At 38.8% G+C, this 24,637-nt stretch overlaps 1 protein-coding gene across 4 annotated transcripts in view; it reads right to left on the bottom strand.

Moving 5' to 3' along the window:
- Positions 1 to 24,637, bottom strand: part of myripb (myosin VIIA and Rab interacting protein b) — a 106,015-nt gene that overhangs the window by 76,288 nt on the left and 5,090 nt on the right. For 2 of the 4 annotated variants that reach the window (XM_054765238.1, XM_054765240.1), the window contains exon 2: positions 22,921 to 23,135. In XM_054765238.1, coding sequence (XP_054621213.1) covers positions 22,921 to 23,030 — 110 coding nt within the window. In that variant the 5' untranslated portion in view covers positions 23,031 to 23,135. Of the gene's footprint in view, positions 1 to 8,443; positions 9,460 to 22,920; positions 23,143 to 24,637 lie in introns of those variants that run through there. The other 2 variants (XM_054765239.1, XM_054765242.1) reach the window with 2 other exon arrangements.

Genomic DNA, 24,637 nt, shown 5'->3' with positions numbered 1-24,637 from the left:
TTTTCATGGCGTTCATAAAAGCATCACTGGTGTGCAATCTGGGTGGGACTAGTTTGTACATTACGCTGCGTTTAATGCCATTAGTTGGCCACAACTGCTGTGCATGAAGTGGTCTTGACTGCAGCTGCGGAACTAAGACGTCCCTGGCCAGTCGTCTCGTCGATAACTCATTTTAATGAAGCATCCGACGCCACGACGGCGATGACAGCCAGCGACACACTCATCATCCTGCCGCCTTCATCGCCAGCCTGACATTGACTCACAGGGTTACACCGTGGGCTGTCAACGTGTGATGAAATGCATTCAATCCAAAGCTGACACGGGCGGCACAGCTGCAAACGTAATGAACTGCGGGCCGAGTTTATTTGTGCAGTTAATTTTAATTCATCGGGGCAAAATGAGCTCAGCCACACTCTTTATGTGGGTGAGGACGCCTCGTTGTGGCGGGAATGGGGTGTTTTTTTTTACACAATATGACACTTTGTCATGATTAACAAGCAGGGAGATTCAACAGAACGGTGGAAAAACAACACTCCTCACACACATTTTCACACCAACACGCACACGCACGCTGATTTCGCACGACACGACTTATGAATGAGGCCGCATCCTGCCAAGCAAGCGAGAGACTTGGCAGCTCTCGAGGAGGAGGCTGCGTGTTTACTTCACCATCAGTAAGAGTGTCAAACTTCACAACCCCGACTCCTTGACCCCTACAGACGACCTCCGTGGCAGCCATTCATCGCCTGAACGCCTGAAAGCCTTCTCTCGCACTTGCAAAAGCATACGGACATGGAAAATGGTAAATAAGGCCAACGGATTAACTCATTCAATACCAAAGATGTGTTTATACATTTTTCTAAACCCTACCACCCGATCCCAAACACGTAGTTACGCATCTTTTACGCTTTTTTGTGCAAGACGACGCAACTGCACACTAATAGATGTCACGTTAAAAGCAGTTTTAAGTCATAAAAACGGTCACATGGTGACAGAAGTGCATTTGATCAGACCTCGGCGGGGATCATTTGCATATAAAAACACACTCGACAGCAAGGAGGAACTGGAAGAGCACGGAGGAGTGTAGCGTGCAGACGGTTACGCATTGTAGGGGAATTTTGCACGCGCACACGCGCGTGCACACATGCACACACACAGTTTAGCTCCAAATGTGAAAATTGCAAGTAGTTCATGGTGTTATATTCGTAAATAAATTGTTATTTTGATATAAAACAACCCTTTTTTGTGTTGTTTAAGTTGGTATAGTTGTTTAGATATTTGAGCTTGAAATGTATCTTTTCACAAAAAGCTGCTTTTCTCTCTTTTCTAGTCAGGAACTGATATTTTCCTGAAACTTACCTATGTTCTACTGCTGATTACTAAACAACAGAAAAGGGTAGAAACAAACTTTTTTTTCCTGATGAAAGACGGGACCCCAGTCTTTCTTTTGCTAGGTTCCATGTTTGAATAGCCGTAGAACACAATATTCTCCGTGCCTTGAAAGATCAGTCAAAAACGGCCGCTACCGAAGGGGTTGTCTTTTGAAAAATGGCTGGGATTGAAGGAGTTAAGACAAAACTGGCCAAAAGGCACGCATAGCGTGGGTCATTAGCTTAGGTCAGAGAGCCATCAAGAAACAACAACTGCTTAAAAAAAAAAAAAAAAAATCACAAAAAGCACTCGGAGAATATGTTTATCATCCTGTCCGATGTCCAGCCGTGTGTGGCAGAATCAATCACAAAGTGACTTATTTGTCTCCGAAGGCAACCCGTCTTCTGATATCGTCAATAAATATTCACTGTAAGCTGCGGAGACGCCACGTGAAATGAAGTGTGTAATAGTGTCTCTCACACGACACGTGCAGGCTAAATGACAAATTGATCCCATGAGGAGTGACTGGAAGATGTTAATGAGGATTAAAGTGGCTGACGGAGCATTAAGGGTCTCTGTCGCGGGGAAATAAATAATACAGTCAATGAAAGTCGGAGGCTTTTTTCCTATTCTTGGACCACATTACGGACGACATGGTTATTATTTTTAGTTGAAGCCCGCACAATTTCTAGGAAACTAGTGGGGCCGGGACCCTGTCTCCTGTTAAAGTTAATATAAGAGGAGTTCAAAGGATGCGAGGGGGCCACTTCGATATTTTTATATTTAAAAAAAATAATTTGGGCTAAAAAAAAAATAAGAAAAAACATTGTTATTATTACTTTAAAACTTTATCTTAATATAGTACCTTTTTGCTCCATTTTTCCTTTTTTTTTTTAAAAAGTTTATTTTATTTGTATTTTTTTAAATGTGATTTTTTTTAAATTTGTATATTTTCATTTAATTTACATTTTTATTTAATTATATATACATTTTGTATTTTTTTTTTCTTACAACGTGCTGCGGCCCAAAAAAAGCTGACTCCAGGCCGCAAATGGCCCCCTGGGCCGCACTTTGGACACCCCTGGTGTAAGTGTATCACTACGCAAATGTCGGGCAGGATTAACAGAACCCAGCTTTGCATTTACATGACATTCATAAATATATATATATATATATACAGTATATATACATACACACATAACATCTTTAACACATCATTATTTTGTTGTTGTTTTCTCCAGTCACTTTAGGTGTGTGTGTGTGTGTGTGTGTGTGTGTTTGTGTGTGCGCGTGTGCGCATGCGCGCTAAACCTGCTGGCCCATTAGCCAATATCGGCAGATGCTAAAAGCGCAGTGGACCTCCAGGGGGCGCCAAAACAAACAGAGAAAACATCACCTTTACAACAATTCCATGAAAACGACTTATTACTTATGATTAACTCTTAAAATGGAAAAAGCTCACACTGATTCAAATGTAAAGCAATGCCCAATTTCGATGGCTACAACTGATAACAAAAAAGTCTCGTTATTTTTGTGCATAGTTTTGCATATAGTGGGTATTTTATAGCGCATTTGTATGGTTATTTTATTTAGTTTTTGTGTAGTTATTGCACAGTTGCAGATTATTCATTCCATTATTGGAAGATCTGTATGTGTTGAGGGTATTTGTGTGATATTTTTGGTACTTTTATTGTTGAAGTTGTTAGGGATACGTTATCTTACAAATGAAAAACAACGCCATTCAGTTTGTGTTGCTCGAGGATGTAAAGCGTTGATGGAGGAGGGTGCCATGTAACATTTTGCGGAGCACGCCACTTTGGGTAGGGCCAGCTCTGTGTGTGTGTGTGTGTGTGTGTGTGTGTGTGAGATGCACACTGATGCGTCCATGTATGTGCATTGTGTGTCAGTACGAGAACAGAGGAGCTCGACAGCGCTCGGGGGCTTAATATGAAGCAAATCCTTATCGAGACGCTAATCCTTATCCTAAGACACGCTTTGCCGCTGAGTGATGATACCTTGAAGCATGCCGCCTGAAACATTAGGCTGATGAAAAACACACAAACGTCAGTGATCGACGAGGACCTGCAAAAAGGGGAGAATGCATAACGGGCAAACACACCGCCCTTTATGAAGACACACTGCAGCCCTGAAACCTCACAGTTGTGGGCTGCGATGAATCACAACTGCAGCTGCACTCGTGTCCCACACATTTCTATTCACGTGGAGAAAAAAAAAAAAAAAAAAACAAAGCCACAGGCCTAAAAGCCCTTTTCCGCAGTCAACGCCGAGCCTTCACGACCTGCAACACTCCTAATTAGAAGCAGCGAGACGCACGCGGCCATGCAGTCTTCTCAGCAGACCTCCAAGGAACACTTCTGGCGTGCAGATTTTCACGTCTGCAGGGCCTTGCATTGAAATTCTTTCCAGGAGTCTACTTCTCCTTGACATCAAATTTAAAAGATCGCCGAAGCTCCGCTATGTCTCGGCTCTAAATGCAGGGTTGGAAAAAAATATATACATACTACATTTAAAACATTTAATATTTATATAAATATTGAAAATCATTTTTTCATATATGTTATATTTTAATTAGCTGACACAAAAATAAAAACATTGAGGAAGGCTCTAAAAGCAGGGTTTAAAATATATAAATATATTTGTTATTTTTCAATATTACATTGAAAATATTTCATTTTATTATATTACATTATTATATTATATATATATATTATATTATAACTATATTATTATTATTATATTATACTACATTCAAATAATATTAAAAATATTTTGTAACATATATTAGCAGGTTTTAAATAGTTTTTTCTTATTACATTTCAACAATATAATATTTATATAAATATAAAAATTTGATTATATTACATTATTATATTATATATATTATATTATAACTATATTATTATTATTATATTATACTACATTCAAATAATATTAAAAATATTTTGTAACATATATTAGCAGGTTTTAAATAGTTTTTTCTTATTACATTTCAACAATATAATATTTATATAAATATTAAAATTTGATTATATTACATTATTATATTATATATATTATGTTATAACTATATTATCATTATTATATTATACTACATTCAAATAATATTAAAAATATTTTGTAACATATATTAGCAGGTTTTAAATAGTTTTTTCTTATTACATTTCAACAATATAATATTTATATAAATATTAAAATTTCATTTAAATAAAAAGATCGAGGAAGCTCCAGTATTTCTAGGCTCTAAAAGCAGGTTTTCAAATGTTTGGTTAACTGCTTAAATATTAAATTTAAAATTATATATATATATATTAAACACTTGATCATTTAAAAAATATATTGTATTCATTTACATTAAGATAAATAAAAAGAGTGGCAAAACTCTACTATTTCTAGACTCTAAAAGCAGGTTTTAAATTAGATATTTTTATAATATATATTAAAATATTACATTTAAAAAACATTGTATATTTATAAAAATATAAAAAATGTGGTGATTTTTTAAATATATTATATATTAAAATTGACATAAAGATAAACAGATCGACAAGGCTCCACTATTTCTAGGCTTGAAAAGCAGGTTGTAAAATAAAGTTATGTATTTTAAACTTTAAATATTCAATGTATAAAAAAGGAATATTTAAATAAAAATTGAAGTTAATGCATTTGTAGATTATTTATGATTTTAATTCACATATATTTTTATTATTTATTACATTTTAATTATCATTATTATAGTCATGATTATCATTATATAATTCTAATAAAAATTATATATATTATATTTTAAAAAATTCTTGTTTTTTTTAAGTAACTATAGGAATATAAGAAATAATTACAAATAAAAATAAATATTTCCTTTTGCTGCGAGTCAGGTGTGGGCACCCACTGGCCACAACATTAGGTACAGCTGCCCAATGCAAGCCAAGAGCTGCGTTCACTCTCCTGCTGTACAACAGCACACATGAAGGAATGGTGTCGCCATACAACTGGCCCGGACGGACTAGATGATGGAAACGTTACATCACAGGGCAGCAGGCTCTCCGATATTATTCTACACAATGTTGGATGTTAAGTATCAATTTGCGTTGCGTTGTGATGACATGAGAAGCTGTCTATTATTGCCTCGTGTGCTTTAAGTAGCGTTATGGCGTGATCATCATTTTCAATCGTCTAATGCTACTTTGCTGTGAAAGCAAATGGACATTTTTAACGGTTTGGTTTTCCATCTAGCATAGCGTGCGTCCTAACGGAGACGGCACAAGGCCGCCGAGCACAAAGCTCACGCAGCAATCGGCGCCTCAGCAGAAGCATTATTTAGCTTCTACTGTATCGCCGTTACCGTGGGAACTGGCTGGGTGAAATTAGTGTCACGAAAAAAAAAAACTTTATTGGAGAGGGGAAAAAAAAAAAGTGTGCGATTCATAATTTATGGAATGATGACTCGGCCTTGCTGTAAGAAGTGGACCCAGACGTTACGTAAGGTGTAAATGTTTGCATTTGTTTGTCACTTCTCGTGTTGGTTCGTCGCTGAAAAACTTGAATTCTACTCAACTAAAACGTCAACGCAGCACTTTTGCTTTTGCTGCAGGTTTTGTGGCTGGCTACAATAAAAGTCCACCATGTGATATGGGTCAAAAAGCATATTATTAGTAAGAACTTTGCTCTTTTTTCTCCCATTTTTGCTGGTTTTGCTTTTATTTTTTTTTATCTTCCAAATACTTCTTTCATTCTCATAATATGATACATTCTCCCCCAATCTAATTTCCTTCCTTTATGTTGTTTTGTTTCTCAGAATATTACAACCTTTAAAAAAAATATAAACTGTGTATTTTCTTCTATAATATTTTAACTTAATAAAACTTAAAAATAATTAATTTTTTTAATTGTTTCAACTTCATGCTGCTAAAAATGCTGGTGTTTTCCCTCATAATACTACGACTTTTTCTCGTAAAATTACGTCTTTTTCTCCCCTCATTAGAACATGACTTCTTCCTCGTCATATTTTTACTTTATTCTCGTTAAATTACAGCTGTTTTTTCCCATTGCTGCTGTTCATGTCCCCCCCAAGCCCCATATTTTTCAACTATTTCAACATTTTTCTTGTAAATATTAAATATATTTTCAAAATATTATTTTCATAATATTTTGACTTTATTCTCTAACATTAGTACTTTTTCCGCAAGCTAATTTTCCCAAAATTACAACTTTATTTGTTGTTTGGTTGTTTTTTATAATATTAAGACTTTTTTTTAAAGGTAATTTCTTTATTATTTCTACTTAATAAATCTTTAAAATAATGTATTTTTTTCTTTTTTTTCCCCCATTTCTGCTGTTGTTGTTTTTTTTAAATACTTTGTTATTCTTTTTCTCCGAATGATGACTTTATTCCTATAATATTTTGACTTTATTCTTTCAACATAACTATTTCCGCAACCTAATTTTCCCAAAATGAATGTTTTGTTTGTTTTTCATAATATTACGACACATTGCGTCTTTTTTCTTTAATATTTCACCTACTAAAATGATTTTTCCTCATCATATTACCACATTATTCTTGTAAAATTACAGCTGCTTTCTCCATTTCTGCTGGTGATGTTTTGTTTTTTTTTTTCCAATTTTTCAGCTATTTCAACTTTGCTCTTGTACATTTTCTTCGGCTAATTAGGACTTTATTCCCACAGTATTTTGACTTAATTCTTGGTACATTATATAACTAAATGTGTTTTCATAGTATTAACACTTTTTTTATTGTATTTTTTCTTTAATATTTCAACCTAATGCTGGTAAAATTGTGTTATTGTTCCTCATAATACTACGCTATTCTAGTAGCTTTTTCCTCCTAATATTTTGACTTTATTTTTGTAAAATTATTGCAGAATTTTCCATTTTTGCAGGGTTTTTTAAAAAGTTTTGTTGCTAAATTCTATTTTTAGAATACCATGGGGCTGTAAAAGGCCCTCAGGCTGCACTTTGGACACCCCTGTCTCCCAGTGTACTGTACGTGTCCTGCATGTCATGACACGCCTGATGAGGTGTCCCGTCTTTAGAAAGAGTGAGTGTGCTAATTCATTGGAACATATTATTCCTGCCAGTGGAGGGCAAGCAGATAAGGAGGTGCAGCGGTTCCGTGCGCGCTTCACTGTTCCATTATTGTGCACCGACCCGGCCGCACGAGTCACCTCCGCAGTGCAAGTCATTGAGCACGGCTCCTGAATTAGTGTTTAATCAGTACGACGACAAGATGGCCGCCCTCTCCTTCAACCCTCTGCAAGTCACTTTGTATTGTTCTTTCAACTGCTACTCCCAACACACCCCTCAAAAAAAACAGGCAAATCCTGAGTGACATTAATTAAAGTAGGGTAATTACACCGGCGTCCGGACGAGGGCGATAAAAGCACTGAAGATCATTTTCGACGGTAGAATGAGTTCATTTCACATTCAAATATTGCTGTGCCCAATAAAAACACTCTAAAGTGAGCTGCGTTTAAATACTTGAGCTTGCTACGTCACCTCCAGTACTAGTACGCCTACTAGAGAACCACACGGTGTCAAGAAATCAACACAAAGAATGAACTAAACATATTATGAACTGAATTTTGCATTACGTTTGTGTCATAAGGCGTGTGTTTAACAATGAAAAGAGCAGTATTGAAGACGAAGAACATGGAGTGATTAGATCACACACAACCTGGACAACAGTGCTCCCTATGGGTTCTATTGCAGAACTTCCAAGGCTGCACCGCAAAGACGATGCATTCAGAGGGTTTATCTGCATGGGCTGCACATATTTATGATGGCTCTCGGCCATGAAAAGATAGCGGTAAGTCATATTTTTTTGACATCCACAATCATCGCTACGGTTGATTTAACCTCATGTGCAGAGACTCAACAACCTTTTAAAGCTTGAAGGAAAAGTGCACTTTTTGGGGGGGGAATTTTGCCCATCATTCACAATCCTTACGTGAAACATGAACGCATTTCTTTCCCTTTTCTGTGCGTTCTAACGAGAGCAAACCAGTTAGGATGAGTCTGTGTAGGCTCTCAGTCGTACAGGAGTTGTCCATCGAGGAAAAGGCTTCTTGAGACGTCATCTGTACTTCTGTGTAGAAGGTGTCGGACGTTTCGCTCCTCATCCGAAGAGCTTCGTCAGCAAACTAATAAGTGCTGGTAGCTTAGGCCTTAAATATAGTAAGTAGGATGAGCTAGCTAACAATGCACGTCACGGGAGGTACAGTACCTATGATACGCTAACGCCCTAACAAAAAACCCTCCAAAACAACGCCAACAGCGCTCCATTTACGCCACTGACCCGTATATTAACCAAGCTACAGCGATATTGTTATGGTAGCAGCTAACACGAAAATCTATACTTATCTGGCTAGCCGCTAGGCTCAGCGTCACTCGCCACACCTTAAGCCACTGCAACGAAGTTATACTACGAAGACTCAACTCGTTTGCTGTCAGCATTTTTCTACCTGAGGATATCGGAGAGGTTATACTGTGTATATTTATAGAAAAAAACTGCATCTCAGCTTTATGATCTAAGTGAAAAAGCGTATTATCAGTATGAACTTCATAATAATAATAATGGATTCGAATTTAAAGTGCTTTTCAAGGCACCCAAGTCACTTCACAACAAAGTGAACCCTTTATTCATGGTGGTGGTATTCTACATCTGTAGCCACAGCTGCCCTGGGGTAGTCTGATGGAAACATGGCTGCCAATTGCTCTTTTTACTTGATTTTTGCTGTTTCTTTTTAAATTTTGAAAATATTTTGACTTTCCTCTTAAGTAATCTTTGTAAACTTTCTTTTCAGAGTATTATGATGATTTATTCCCGATAATATTTAGACTTTATTCCCATAAGATTAGAACTTTTTCCCCCAACAAATTTTCCAAAATTACAACGTATTTTTTGGTTTCTCACAATATTGCAACTTTTAAAAAATACAATTTTTCTTTAAATATTTCGGCACTATATTACTATTATTTTTTCTCTTAATATTTTGACTTTATTCTCGCAAAATTACCACTTTTTTCTCATTAAAATACGACTTTTTTCTCTTGATATATTGATTATATTCTCATAAAATTACCCCTTTTTTTCATTAAAATACGACTTTTTTATCTTAATATATTGATTATATTCTCATAAAATTACCACTTTTTTCTCATTAAAATACGACTTTTTTCTCTTGATATATTGATTATATTCTCATAAAATTACCCCTTTTTTTTCATTAAAATACGACTTTTTTGTCTTAATATATTGATTATATTCTCATAAAATTACCACTTTTTTCTCATTAGAATACGACTTTTTTCTCTTGATATATTGATTATATTCTCATAAAATTGCCATTTTTTTCTCGTTAAAATACAACTTTTTTTCTCCTAATATTTTGACTTTATTCTCGTAAAATTATAGCCGTTTTTTCCAGTTCTCGTACTATTAGGACTTTCTTCTTGTCAATTTTCTTCTCAGAGGTGTGAATTTAATTCTCGTCATATTCTGACTCTTGTAAAATTTAATTTTTTTTCCGCAAACTAACTTTCCAAAAATGACAACTTTGTTATTTTGTTTGTTTCTCATAATATTTTGACTCTCTTTTCTTGAATATTTCAACTTTATGCTGCTAAAATGACCTCATAATATTACAATGTTGTTACAACTTTTTTCTCTTAATATTTGGGCTTTATTCTTGTAAAATTACTGCTGATTTTTACATTTTTGTTGTGTTTTTTTTTAGTTTTCCTGTTAAGTGATATTTTTACAATGTGCCACGGACCAATAAAATAAAAGGGAGCTAAAGGCATCAACGTTTACCGATTAGCATTGCATATTTCCCCAGTGGTTTGCATCTTTCTGGTAAATGCAGCCATGCTAGCCACTGGATACTTAATTGCAGCTAAAGATGAATGATGGCTCGCCTTCAACGACCAAATGAAGTGGAGAGATGCTTCCCGCCGGTCTCCGCAAAATCCCCACAAGTGCGCCACCGCTGTCCTTCACCTGACCACAGCTGCAGACGGAGAGCTTGGCAGGCGTTCAACGCCAAGCTGAACAGCACATGGGAAGCGTGCACACGACGACAGACCTAAATATTGATATTACGCGTGTTTGAAACGGCTGAACGAAGCAGAAAGCATTCGGGCGAGGGTTGGAAATAATGCCCTTTTTAGCACATTCATACTGTGCTTGTAGCTTGTGGTGTGGGGAGGGGGGGAGGGGGGCTTCAGCTGCTTGAACTTGCACTGCCCGACGCCTCAAAGCAACAGGAAGTTGAAAATATGAATAAAATTACAGCCTCGAGGCTTTTTAGTACAAAGTCATGCACACAAGCACGCAAAAAATGAACTTTTGAATAAAACTCCAACTCTTTCAGTTCTGAATTTTCGAGGAAAGTCAAATCTCGATTTACGTACACCCCCGCCCAGTTTTCATACAAAACATACAAAACGCGTCCGTCTGCCCTGTATCGTTCCGCAAGATCAAGTGGCCAAACTGCTAACTCACCGCCCGTGCACTTTTTAAATTTTTATTGCGTGCGCCGCCGAAATAACCCAGCATGGGGCCAAAAAAAAAGCCATCGCCAGCACTTTAATAATGAAGGTGAATTCCTTTCCCCAAAATGCACAGCAAATCGCATCAATAAGTTCCATCTGTTTGTCATTTAGAATAATTTCACATTGTTTTCTGCATCTATAACTACTTTATTCTCTATAAAAAGTTTTTTTTCATATTTTTAGGCGTCTGGAATGGATTCATTGGACCGGGAGAATCACAGGAAGGGAGAAATTGGCGGTCACACATGAGCGAGAAACGGCAGCGCTCAATAAGCTTGTTAGCTCTCTGAAGGGAATCAGGGGAACTGTTTTCCGCTTGGTCCTAATGCTAGTGTTAAAGAAAACTGCAGATTACAACCACAATAACAACATTAAGGAATAAAATAAGCACTGTTATCCTCACAGAGGCGAGGGTAAAAGCAAAAAGGACGTTGTCGTTACAAAACGGTTGCAGGAAGAGAACGGATCAGGTGGCGCGAATGAATCCACGAGGCGAGCGCCGGCCAGCCAGCCCGCAAACTGTCTGTTTAGTGCACAGTCATCACCGCACTTTGGCCCCGCTTGCAAACAGACTTCTCGTCTGACTCAGCGAATAAGTGGAGGATCACCACTGCAGCGTAGGGCTCCTCCGTCCTGGCTGCCTTCCTGAAACGAGCGTGGATTGAAAGGAGAGGAGGAGGAGGTGGTCTCATTTTGGGGACAGCGGACACAAACACCCACAAAAATCAATCACAGGTGTAACTCTGCTTGGACGTAATGACTCATCATGACAAAAAGGCGGCCGCTATAGCTAATGCGGTACTGTCGGTACTGTCGGTACTGTGCGGTACTTTCAGCAAAGCACTGAATGGAACTGGGAGAGCTGAATAGGGTATAAAGCCCCCCCACACACACCTCCTCCAAAGCCATTAAAGATGCTTGATATAAAAGGGCTGCAGCTTCTTATCCAAGCACGTTTAAGAAGCATGAATCTGATCAGGATGTTTTTCCGTCTCTCGCAAGCCCAAGCTTTAGTTGGAGGACAACCATCATCATCATCCTCCCTACACGCCCCCGTGAGAAGCGTTCCTCTTCCGCTCACAACTCAAACAATCCAACCCATCGAAAAACTGGAATTTTGTTTTGCCGACAGTCAAGCGTGGGGCTACATGAGTGCTGCCGTCACTGGAGAGCTGCGGTTCATTGAGAGAAAGGTGAACTTTACATTGTCCCCTTGGGATGATACCATAACAGGAGGGACACACTCACTTTTGTGAGGTCCTGTAGGCCCAGGGGTGTCCAACGTGCGGCCCAGGGAGCCGTTCATTTCTTTAGCCCAAAAATATCATTTAACAAGAAAACAAACACACAAAAAAAACAATCGGAGCAGCAAAAATTGAAAAATCTGCCGTAATTTTACAAGAATAAAGTCAAAATATTAAGAGGAAAATGTACTAACACTAATATTATGAGGAAAAATAACAACTTTAGTAGCATATTGGTGAAATGTTTTTAAAAAAGACGTAAAATTATGAGAAACAAACAAAAAACAACAAATAAAGTTGTCATTTTTGGAAAATTGGAATGTTAGGATGTTAGGGGAATAAAGTCAAAATATTATGGGTCATAACAAGGTCATAATAACGAGAAGGAAATTTACAAGATAAAAGTTGAAATAGTGGGAATTAAAAAAATTAAAAATTAAAAAAAACAGTAGAAATGGAGAAAAAAAGCAGCTGGAATTTTATGTGAATAAAGTCAAAATATTAAGAGAAAAAAGTTGCAAAAAAGGTCGCTCTTTTACAAGAATAAACTCTGAATATTATGAGGGAAAATATCATTTTAGTAGCTTGGAGCTCCATTATAATAATATATCAAAAATACTACGTTTTTAATATCATATATTTGTTTCTCATAATAAAAAATATATGATATGTTTAAAATCTAATTAATATTATAAATATCATAAAATATTAACATAAAATTGTGGTAATTTTACAAGAATAAAATGGTAATATTATGAGGAAAAATAGCATAATATTAAAATATGTTTTATTTGTTTTTAAGAGTTGCAATATTATTGACAAACAGAAAACAACAAATAAAGTTGGTATTTTTGGAAAATTGGGCTGCAGGAAAAAAACAACGAATAGCGTTTTTGGAAAATTAGTTTGGGGACAAAAGTTATAATATTATGGTAGTAAAGTGATAACATTCCGAACATGAAAATGTTAAATATTTAAGTAGAATGTTGGACAATTTGGGGGGAAAAGCAGAGCAAAGCTTTTTGCTTTACAAAATAAAGTGGAAAAGCTGTATCCTTTCATTTTTCACCATGTGGCCCTCGCTGGAGAAAGTCCGGACACGCCTGCTGTAGGCAAACATCATTCCGCAGCAACCTGCTATTTCCCGCCGACTAAAAACAACACTTGACATTTGGCCAGCGGCGGAAGTAATCACTGCGGACCTGAACAAATACAAAAAGGTAACAGCTCAGCCGGCCATTGTTCAGAGCGTTCCAGGAGATAACGCCGCGGAAATGCATCCCCTATTACCGCCAAGACGGAACACAAGCCGAGTGGCGCTTTGTTTTTTTGTTTGTCGGTAAAGTTACTGCAAATGGAGACAGCGACAGTACCCCCGCAGTCAGCCGGGAAAGCTAAAGACGGGGGTGTGAGCTATCAGGGAAGGATTTTTCAGCAGGCAGTCCCGAGTGGTTCAACACGTTGAGCCATGCTGCTGCTCATTTGTCACAGTCATGCTCCCGTTTCATTGTCAGGAAAATATGGCTCGTTATTGCACTTATGAAATGTTTTCATTTGACCAATATTGGTTCTAATCATGTACCGACATACGCGCTTTATGTACAGCATTTCTGCTAAGAGACACATTACAAGTCCTCCACATGCATATCACCTGATTCGAGTAGCCTTGGGTGTCTCGGCATTGACACAGCCTTGCTTAGAGGATGCAAGTTTGATCCAGTTGTGCCTTGACAGTCAGCAGGACCAAAACACACCCACAGAGCGATGTTAGCTTAAATGAGGAGTAAAAGTTTAGCTGAATAAGTCTGATAGAATACTCGACATCAACTAATGTCTGTATGCACACCCGTCCGAACATCGTGTGCACAAGCATGCTCAGGTTTAATAATCGCAGTGGACTGAGTATCTTTATTCCCGTCAGTTAATTAAGTTTAATTATATTAAACATCATCAAGTAGGAGCTGTATCAATGACTAATTAGATATCGCACGCTCTGAGGCACATGCACGGCCAACCTCGACTGTCCCCGGAACACCTTGGAAGAAATGAAAGCTCAATCACGCCTTCTTCTACAGCGGCTAAAAAAACGCTTCTCCCTGCAGATTTGGATCTTTACCGGTGAGGCTACACATTTTATGCAGCAGGGTGTTCGTCTACGAACACTCCTTCAGGTGGCGACAACACTCACAGAGGAGGCAAACTAAATGTGTCAGTACACTGTACTGTGGCGAGCTCGAGTTGCACGGGAAATGGTCCGAATCAAACATCAGCCTGCTTTAAAGACGTGCGCTTCGTCTGAAAGCGATGAGCCAAAGACTCTCTCTCCACCAACAGCAACACAAACGCTTATCTAACTCGTGGTGCGAACAAATCGGAAACAACCCGCAAGGTATGCTAGGTAACCGTGCAGTAGCTACTCTTGCCTACACACTATTTATATTGTTTATATGACAATTTATAATATACAATGATATATTAGAATAAATAATAATATGACAAAATATATATGTATATATTATAATAATAATAATATGTAATATTTGATATTATTAGATTTTATTTTATATATTATTTTGTTTTTATTTTTTATATTTTATATATATATATATATATATATATATATATACATATACATTATATTATTTATATGACAATTTATAATATACTATGATTATATTATTATAAATAATGACAATTTTATATTATTATAATATTTTTATGATTTTATTACTTTATATGTTATTTTGTATATTATTGGATACTGTATGTTATGTTATTATTACTACAATACTGCATTAGAGTATTGCAGAACCAACAGAAGTCAACGCAAATAGAACACACCAAGTAAGCACACTACACGGACTATGCAAAATAACGCTTGCACACCAGCAGACGTGCAAAACTATATCCGGTAACCCACAAGGTATGCTGGGTAACCTCACAGTAGCTACTCTTACCTACACGCTATTTATGTTAATTATATGATCGTTTATAATATATGATGATATATTATAATAAGTAATGTGATGATATATATTTCATTTCATTGCATGACTTGATGTTTTTATTTTTTAGCGTTTTCCTGTATTTTGTTTTATTTATTTTATTTTTTGTCAATTAAATTTGAGAAACTTGAATTGAAAAATGTCCACAATCTGGGTCGCCACCTGCCATTAATGAGTGACAGCGGGTGCCGCAGTCAAACCAGTTGAGAACCACTGGTGTAGATTGGGGGGGGTACCTAATGAAACGTCCAGTGATTGTGAAGGCAGGAACACGGCACATGATGTACAAGCGGAAGTCCTAAAACACCTAATGTGTATCCATTAAATCTAATTATGACTCACAAAATTACCCCGCCACTTTAGAAAAAGGGCTCTAACGGATGTCCTTCCAACGCACGCACACACGCACGCACACACACACGTACACACACGCTCGTGATGACGTCCCAAGCTACATCAACATGACTCAGACCAATAACCCGCACCAATAACAGAGCAGCAGCTAATCCCCACCAATAGATTAGTGCAGGCAGGAGCTCACAACTGCAACCCGACCGTAACCAACCCAGCTTGGACAACACTGAAAGTACACGGGATCTAGCGTACATACTGTAGGTGGGAGGGGAGCAGATTAGCTGCTCTATAAGAGCGTTAGCATGGTTAAACGCTCACGTCTCTGCAGCTTTGGAGAGTTTCACGTGAATGCGCGCCTGGGATTCTAGCACAGGATCAACACCTTAACCACGGTGATGAATTACGCTAATGCTGCAAATGCAGCCCCCTTGGTGCTTTTAAATTAGAGCTGGGATCTTGTGGAAGTTTTCACAGCGCAAAGAAGGCATTTGCATAGCCTCCAGGGATAACAATGAAGCAAGTGAAGGTCAGCTTTGTTCCAGACACAGTGACATTCACCTCTTAATTCTTCCCTGGCCTGATTCGTTCTGCTTATCTGCTTCCAGTCCAGCTAAATGATCGAAAAACCCTGAGACGCATGAGTCATGTATGACCCAAATGAATGAATGGGATTCAAATGACCTCCGTGGGGTTTTGAAACATATGCCAAATCAAATGCACCGGACAACAGGTTAGTTGGACAATAAAGTCAGCAACAGATGCTTGGATTCCGGCAACAAGCATCCGTAAAAATGTTCTAATTTTACTCGGCTCCACATTATATTTGTTTTTGCATGCATGCAATAAACAAGAAGTGTGTTTTAAAGCTGTGCTGAACTGATAATAAACACTTCAATGTCTGCAAAAAGCCAAAAGACTCAACAGCACTTTCTAAATATTTTGTACTTAAAAATAATAATACTCGCTTATCATTTATTGAAAAAAACATTTCGCATTGTTTATTATTATTAATGAGATTATTATGAATGGGATATTTTATTAGCTATCACACTAATTTGCTGATGTTTTGTTCAGATAGTTAGGCATGTACAGTGGCTGCACACAAATTTGCAAATTTATATTAAATAATTTATGTTAAATAATTACAATTTGTTTTTGTTTTTTTTCCTCAATATTTTTAAAAATTTTTATGTATTTTTTATGCATTTATTGTTATTATTATTTATAATTATTATATAAATATTATTATTATTTATATGTTTTGTTTTATTTTTTCCAATTTATTTTTAATTTGTTTTAGGGTTTTTTTAGCCGCAAACACAGCTCATTCACGTTAAGTTGGTCATTCATTTAGAAATAGAATCAAATGGGTGTGTTTTTTTACAGCATACACACGGCGTAACCACGTGAAGTCAGTGCAAGATGGCGTGTGTGTGCGTGCGTGTGCGTTGCTACGTTAACACGCATCTTACAATATGGCCTGAAAACTTGCTATTTTAAGACAGAACAAAGAACTCTTGCGCATAAACATACAGTAATACCTCGTGTATCACAGTTACCTGGTTTCAGACCCGACCGTGAAATTCCACGAGGTAGGATTCCTTATTTATAAGTCGAATATTTTTGTAGTCCGAGCACAGACCTTCTCAACACAGTTTGTAACATTAGAGCCCTCTACACATGAAATAACACCCCTATAGTCGCCTTTACACTTTACATGATATAATAAGAGACAATCCAGCATATTAGAGATAAATAAGACATAACAGACTCACACGTTAGCATTGGGAGAGTTTATTGTTGTCTTTTTTTCTGGACAGCCGACTTCCTGCAGTGGCTATTGTCTCATCAATGTAACATTACTGACTCCTAGTGACCAGTGTAGAATACTACATATGTTGTTGAACACAAATGCCTTGTATTTGTATTTTCGTTTAGTCATTTTTATGCTTGAAAATGCTTTATTTAGTATTTAGAATATGTACAATTTGCTTAAATAGGCATATATTTTTACTAATAATAGGCCGTAGTCAACCACAAACCAGCAATAATGTATTAATTTATTTATTTTGAAAAATCATGATAAAGTGAAGCCGCAAAATTCACACCGCAAAGTGGTGTGGGACGACTGTTTATGCAAGCCTATACCCACATCTACAACCCGCAAGGCATGTTGGGTAATCTCACGGTAGCTAGCCTTCGCTACACACTATAAACACTGTACTGTAGTCACTTTTACTGCTAGAGCTAACATTTCAACCTCCATAGGACTGATTGAAATCATGGAGGAAATTGCTAACACTATAGACCAGACAATACTGCACCTGCAGTATTTATGGATCTTACAAAAACCTTCACTACATTTAATCATGACATCCTAACAACAAAGTTAGAAAGGTACGGAATCAGAGGATTAGTTTTGAATTGGGTTAAAAGCTACCTAGTTAAAGAAACAATGTGTTAAGCTACGAGAACACACATCTGCAATTTTAAATATTACGTGTGGAGTACCCCAGGGGTCAACATTGGGACCAAAACTGTTCAATCTGTATATCAATGACTGTAAAGTGACGAGACTTCAAGATGGTATTACTTGCGGATGATACTGCTGCCTTTTGTTCCGGGGAAAGCACACAAGAGCTAATTTAAAAAGTCACCGATGAAATGGCCATGTTAAAAAGATGGTTTGATAAAAACAGATTATCCTTGAACTTAAGTAAAACTAAAATAATGCTATTTGGTATTAGCAGAAAAATGACACGTACGACCAAATACAAATAGACAGAGTGGACATTGAAAGGGTGAATGAAAATACATTTCTGTGGATCATAATAGATGAACAAATCTCACATCAAAAATATACAACATAAGGTGGCGAGAAATACTTCAATATTCTATCTTCACTCGCGAAATGTACTGCAAAAAAGATCAGTGAGGATAATTCATAAAGCCGCATATAGGGAACATACAAATCCCTTATTTTTAAAAATCACTGATATTAAAATTCACTGATTTAGTAAATTTTCAAACCGCTAAAATAATGCATAACGTTAACAACCCTCCCCATTTAATAACAATATTTCTCTACAACAGACGAAATAAGCTTTGCTTCTTCCTACTCCTTTTGGACATGTGCAACTGTTGTGTGTCAAGCATGCTGTGTGTCAAAAATATACATTTTTACGGGCGTCTCAATTGCAATTTTTCACCAGATCATTACCCCCGCAAGCAGTAAGAACCTACTGTACTGACCTACGTTGGATTTCATGTACAAAATGTATGAAAGTGGACCCCAGCTTCCTTCAATTTTCCTATATGCCGCTCTCGGTGGAAGAAGTTCGGCCACTCCTGCCGTCGGTGGTTTAAAATAACCTTTTCGGGTGATTTGAAGCTTGAAAATCCAACAGAAGATAAAGACGATGACAGCAAAACTACTTTCTTGGATGGAAAGGATACAGTTGTGACAACTAAAATAACTTTTGGAGCGGGCTTAAGGACGACAAATTTGCCTTCCGAGTGGAACCTCGCTAACAATGAAGACAGCTGGAGCTCCTGGCACCTTCGCCACTATTTCTATCGATAATGATCTCCCAGTCAGTAGCTCCCACAGCCCTCCGGGAGAGCTGTTTGCTAAGCAGTCCCACGCCTGCCCCCCCTCGCCAAGCCTCCTGCTGTTCCATAATGAGCCTCTCCAAGTGGATGGCTGAGACGGCCAAGGCCAGGGGTTGAGCTGCTCGTGCTCTCTAATTGGCAGAATGACACCCGCACGCTTTGGCGGCGCAGGCGATTAGAACTAGTGAGCAAAGATCACGTTAAAAAAATACAATCAACAGCCGAAACAGGAAACACATCCACAGGAAAGCAAATGATATGTTAGTAAAAACTAATTGGTGAAATAAATAACTTCTTAGGCTGGGGTGGGAGGGTGTGCCTGAAGCATGTGCCCATTAGAGGCATTTCCCACCCTTTCAACAGCCGTCGTCGATTGTTTTTTAAGCATCAGTCATGGTAATAAGGTAACATAACCCTGCTATATCCCCCCCAACAACCTATATTTACATTCAAGTGGCGAGCGCTCCAGGGGCCATAATGGCCATAATCAGTGCAAAGGAGTAAATCAGAGGACGCCTAGAAATAGCAAGAAAGGGCAGCTAAACATCGGTGAATGGTAACCATGGCAACAAGTCATCTCCCTTCAAGCAGATAGTAACTTTGACTTGCAACATATGTCTTGCACGTGCTTCCTGGTTTGTTTGGTTTTTTTTACCCATGAAAACAGAGTACAGTAATCCTTTGTCACTTTGAGCTTCGGATTTCATTCGGATTTAAAGTTAATAAATGCTGTTTTGTGGTTGAATACGGCCTATTATTAGTAAAAAAAAAAAAAAAAAACATGCATATTTAGGTAAATATTATATATTTTGGGCCTAAATTAAAAATGTTCAAGCATAAAAATGGCTAAATGTAATAAAATGCAAATATAAGGCATTCAGAAGACGCATTCAAAGACTTGTGATGATATGTAGTATTCTACACCGGGCACTAGGTGCCAGTAATGTTACACTGATGAGACTGTACTGTACAGAAGAGGAAAAGAAAAAGAACAACAATAAGGAACTTTCCAGATGAGTACATTATGTCCTTATTTTCTTTTATGTCTACTAGATTGGGTAATACAAGTGTAAAGGTGACTATGGGGTGTTATTTCATGTCTACAGGGCTCTAATAATGGTAAAAACCATATTTAGAAGGTCGTTAACAGGTTTTATATGCTCTAAGTACGAACATGTTCCATTCACGGTTGGGTCTGGAGCCAATTAACCGCGATAAACGAGGGATGGCTGTACTTTGTCAATCAACTCGCTGCATCAATCATGGGCTGCTGCCTGGTAGGTGCAGTTGTAATTGTGACAATGCTTTAGCAGTTATAAATTATTCATTCGACGCTCACTCTCAGGCAGTGGCTGTCATGTTGTCATCTTGCAAGATACGTTATTTACAGGACATATTCATTAAAGCGAGGGCTAGCATAAGCGAAGTGTGTCATTTCTTCTAATGCAGCGTGGGGGAAATAAAAAGGAGCATTACAGTAAAGCGCCGGCGGAGGCTTATTTACTTTTCCATGAATACTTCAACTGGGTAATTGACAACGCTGCAGGGCTGACTTTATTCAGGCAAGAAAAGCAAATACCAGCCATGCAAGGAGAAGAGAAGACCCAGAGGGAGCGAGCTTACCTGCTGAAACACTCACGCACACACCGACGGCAGCCGTCAACTAGCTTTAGTTGGTTGCCTTTTCAAAAGACAGATTTTCAGGTTTCAGGTGAAACGTGTGTCCAGCAGTTTGCTGAGGAGGTCCGAGAACTGTTTTTTCGGATCAATCGCGACAGCGTGGCAAGAGTACAGTACATTTACAGCCCGGTAATTTCGCAGAACGCCATCTTTACTTTGAATCTGGTTCTGGGAAGACGAGTTAAGGTTTAAGCAGCGGCCGCTTCTTTGTGGTTCCTCTGTTGCGTTGTGTTTTTAGCACTTTGTGATTTGGCCTCCTCTGAAAAAACTGAATTGAACATCCCCGTCCAAATCTGAAGAAAAAGACATCAAATTTCCAAAAGGGATTATCTGATGCTGGGGTCTGGTTGGTAGTCAAGGGAACATATTTGACTTTAGGAAAATTACAGGCTCTAACCAAACTTGAAAACTGCCAATTATGCTTTGGACGCGCAAGTATAGCCTTTTTAATGCGAAGCCTCCCCCACAGAGCTGCTGAGACGTCGCACGTAGACACAGTCAAATGCGCAGAAGCCCTACAGGGAGGGAGGGGGGTCTGTCAAAGCTGAACCCCCCTCTGAATTCGGCCTGTCATCGGGAGAGGAGATTGAGAGTGAAGGATAGCAACAACAGCTCTGCACACGCCAAGACAGCAACGGACAGTGGTGCAACCAACAAAAACCTGCAAAACTGCACCCCTTGCATTCAATTATTATAGTATATCTTATACAATACTGTGAAAATTAAACTTGAATCTACAGTAATCCCTTGTTTATCGCAGTTAATAATTGGTTCCAGACCCGACTGTGATATGTGAATTTCCGCGAAGTAGGATTCCTTTCGTAGTTTGAGCATAGAAAACCTGTTTACAACCTTCTAAATACAGTTTTTAACATTATTACGGCCCTCTAGACACGATATAACACCCCCTTTTACACTCGTATTAGCCAATAGAGTAGACATAATAAGAGGAATACGATATATAGAACATCAATAAGACTTGTGCTTGTATGTGTTGCTGTAAATGTGTTCCAGTTCTAGGGGAGCTGAGTGGGGAGCGGACAGGAAGTGAGGCCAGGGGTTCAGAGTTGAGCTTTAGCTTGTAACCTGTTGTGAGATGAAGTCTGGTGCTTGTGTGTCTCAGTGAACATTACGGTAACATCACTGACACCTAGTGACCCGTGTAGAATACTACATATCTTCACAACGTCTTTGAATGCATCTTCTGAATGCCTTATATTTGTATTTTAGTTCACTTAGCCATTTTTCTGATTGAAAATGCATAAAAGATTTCCAAAAATGTGCTTAAATATGCATATTTTTTACGAACAATGGGCCGCATTCAACCACAAAACAGCATGATTTATTAAATGCTGTGAAATTCCAACAGCAAAGTGGCGAGGGATTACTGTACTAGATAAACTAGCACAGGTGGTCCTCTAGTTCCACGGCATTTTGTGTTTACAAACACTCCCATAAATTATTTAAAAACGTAATTTTGGTCCGTAAACACTCGGCTCACTGGAGAAGTGCAGCACGTTCAGCAGATGAATACGCGCCGCACGCGACAAGAATCGAGCATATGCCTCGACCTAATAACGTAGTAACGTAGCTTATTAATTCAATTTTGCGCTTCATTACGTCTCCCAAGCGTAAGGCAGGCTCTTCTGGTGGGAGATGCGCAAAGGAAAAGGAAAGCCACCACCATGGAAGTGAAAATTAACATCACAGGAGAAACACCCACCAACATTGGCCGCATTTCTGTTTTTTTACCGTTCGACTGTCATGACGATCATTAGGATAAAGGATGTTAAAGGATCTCCTACAAAAGCTGGAAGACCAGAATCAACATCTCAGTGAGCCTTATGTTGATTCAGGTGAGGCAAAAAGATTTTCTTTGTTCTCCTGCTTCTTCTACTTCCTCCTCCCGACACAAGTGAGTACCAAGACACCCTTGAGCGCATGAGGGCTGCATGAGTGCCGCCGGCACTGAGGAGCTGCGGTTCATACATGAATTCCACGGATACTGCACAGCTTTCCAAGTCGTATCCAAGTTTGATCTCCACGGTAAAGTATCGTATTCTTACCTCAGCCGCTCCTCCTCCTTCTTTCTCAGCTTCATGTCCCGCTGGACGACTTTCAGGACATGTTCAGCCTCGTCGTCCGTCAGACCGGACAGGTCCAGCCTCCGGCCCATCTTTACTGGGCTTGGCAGCACGTCGGGATGCTGGCGGTCCAACACAGGATGATGAGGATGAAGAAGAGGAGCAGGAGGAGGAGAGGCACTACCACTGGCACAACCCTGATGGAAGACAAAGAGATGGAGAAGTTTAGCATGTGGTTTGGATAGTGTATACCAACCACTACTTTACGAGATCTCCCGAGATTAAAATGTGACAAGATTTCTCCTTCAGAAAAAAAAGGGTCTTGTGGGCACGAGGCCTGTGACGATAATAAAGAAACTAATTAAACCACACCATAAATTAACTTGACAGTTTTGCCGGCCTCAATATATTGCCATGTGCATGCGTGTCTGTTTTCCTCGTCTTCCGCCTCCAAACAGGCAGGAAGTGCGCCACCCAACCTTTTGCCGGCTGGGATGGGCTCCAGCTCACTTGTGACCTTGACCCTGAACCCTCCCCATTTATGTCCAGCGTGACAATAAGCAGAGATAAAAGCACACAGAAAACACAGGAAGGGAGATGCAGAGACAGATGAGGCCATGGCCAGAAGTAGAAGGTCCATTAACCACAGTGTCCAAACAAGATGGGAGTGCACTTGCAGAGTGATGATGACTCAGAAGGCCAGACAATTATGTCTGATCTATTATTGGCCCGATAGCTTCATCGACCGAGTGCCTCTCCTCAAAGCGTGTATCACTCATTCCTTCAGTTTACCTCATCTTACAGGAAACTGTAAGATGAGGTAAAGTTTGTCCAAAAAAGCACAGACTTGGGTGTGTTTTCCTTCCTTTTTTAGCTTCTAAATCTCTATTCATTCGGGACTAAGTCTCTAATGGACTCTGGAGCATCTCAGCACTGAAGTCAAATTGCTTTAAATTGACCAAGTGGCGTCATTTTGCAGAGAAAGCATCTGTAAATATTGTTTCTCGGGCCATCATCCTATTTCAACACATTTCTCCATCAGGGGGGCTTGGATGACTCATGTGTTCCGGGTGGGAGTATTAGCTTAATGGCAAACCCACAAGGACACACACAAACACACACGTGTAGTGAGTGAGGAGGGCACTTTTGTCACATTGTCAGCCCAGGAGCAGATAAAAGCGGCGACATCTCTGCGTATCAGGTATCAAGCAGCGCGCGCCATGTAAATAAGGACGGTCACAGTGGCATTCACACAAACACACACTCCTCGCTCGGCCGCTGTGATGAGAGACTTTGCCCTTTTGCCTTGGGAAAAGGCCAAGTCTGACACCGTCATATTTCACAGCTGTGCAACATGTGCATGTACACAGCAAACTAGCACAGCCAAACACGGACTATATATTCCACAGGGGCGGCTGTCCATGCACTCCGTTTAAAATCTGGGTATGATTAGGCCCCCAAGAGGTTGCGAGCACATCAGAGTCAAGTGCTATGATCCACTAACTAGCTTGCAAGATCATCATCTCGCAGCGAGTCCAACAGAAACAGCTCGCCCCTTTCCGAGTATGATAACAAAGCTAAATCAGCCATGGATACTGCGATCGGTCCCCTCCTTTAGTGAAGTATGCACAGGGGAGCCACATACAGTAATGAGAGGACCAAGCAGTCCAGCAGGGTACCGTCGCCATGACAACATAAA

The sequence above is a fragment of the Dunckerocampus dactyliophorus genome, chromosome 21 (assembly GCF_027744805.1).
Source record: "Dunckerocampus dactyliophorus isolate RoL2022-P2 chromosome 21, RoL_Ddac_1.1, whole genome shotgun sequence".
Lineage (NCBI taxonomy): Eukaryota > Metazoa > Chordata > Actinopteri > Syngnathiformes > Syngnathidae > Dunckerocampus > Dunckerocampus dactyliophorus.
Note: the sequence above shows the minus strand (reverse complement) of the source record. Positions and strands in the feature narration are given on the sequence as shown.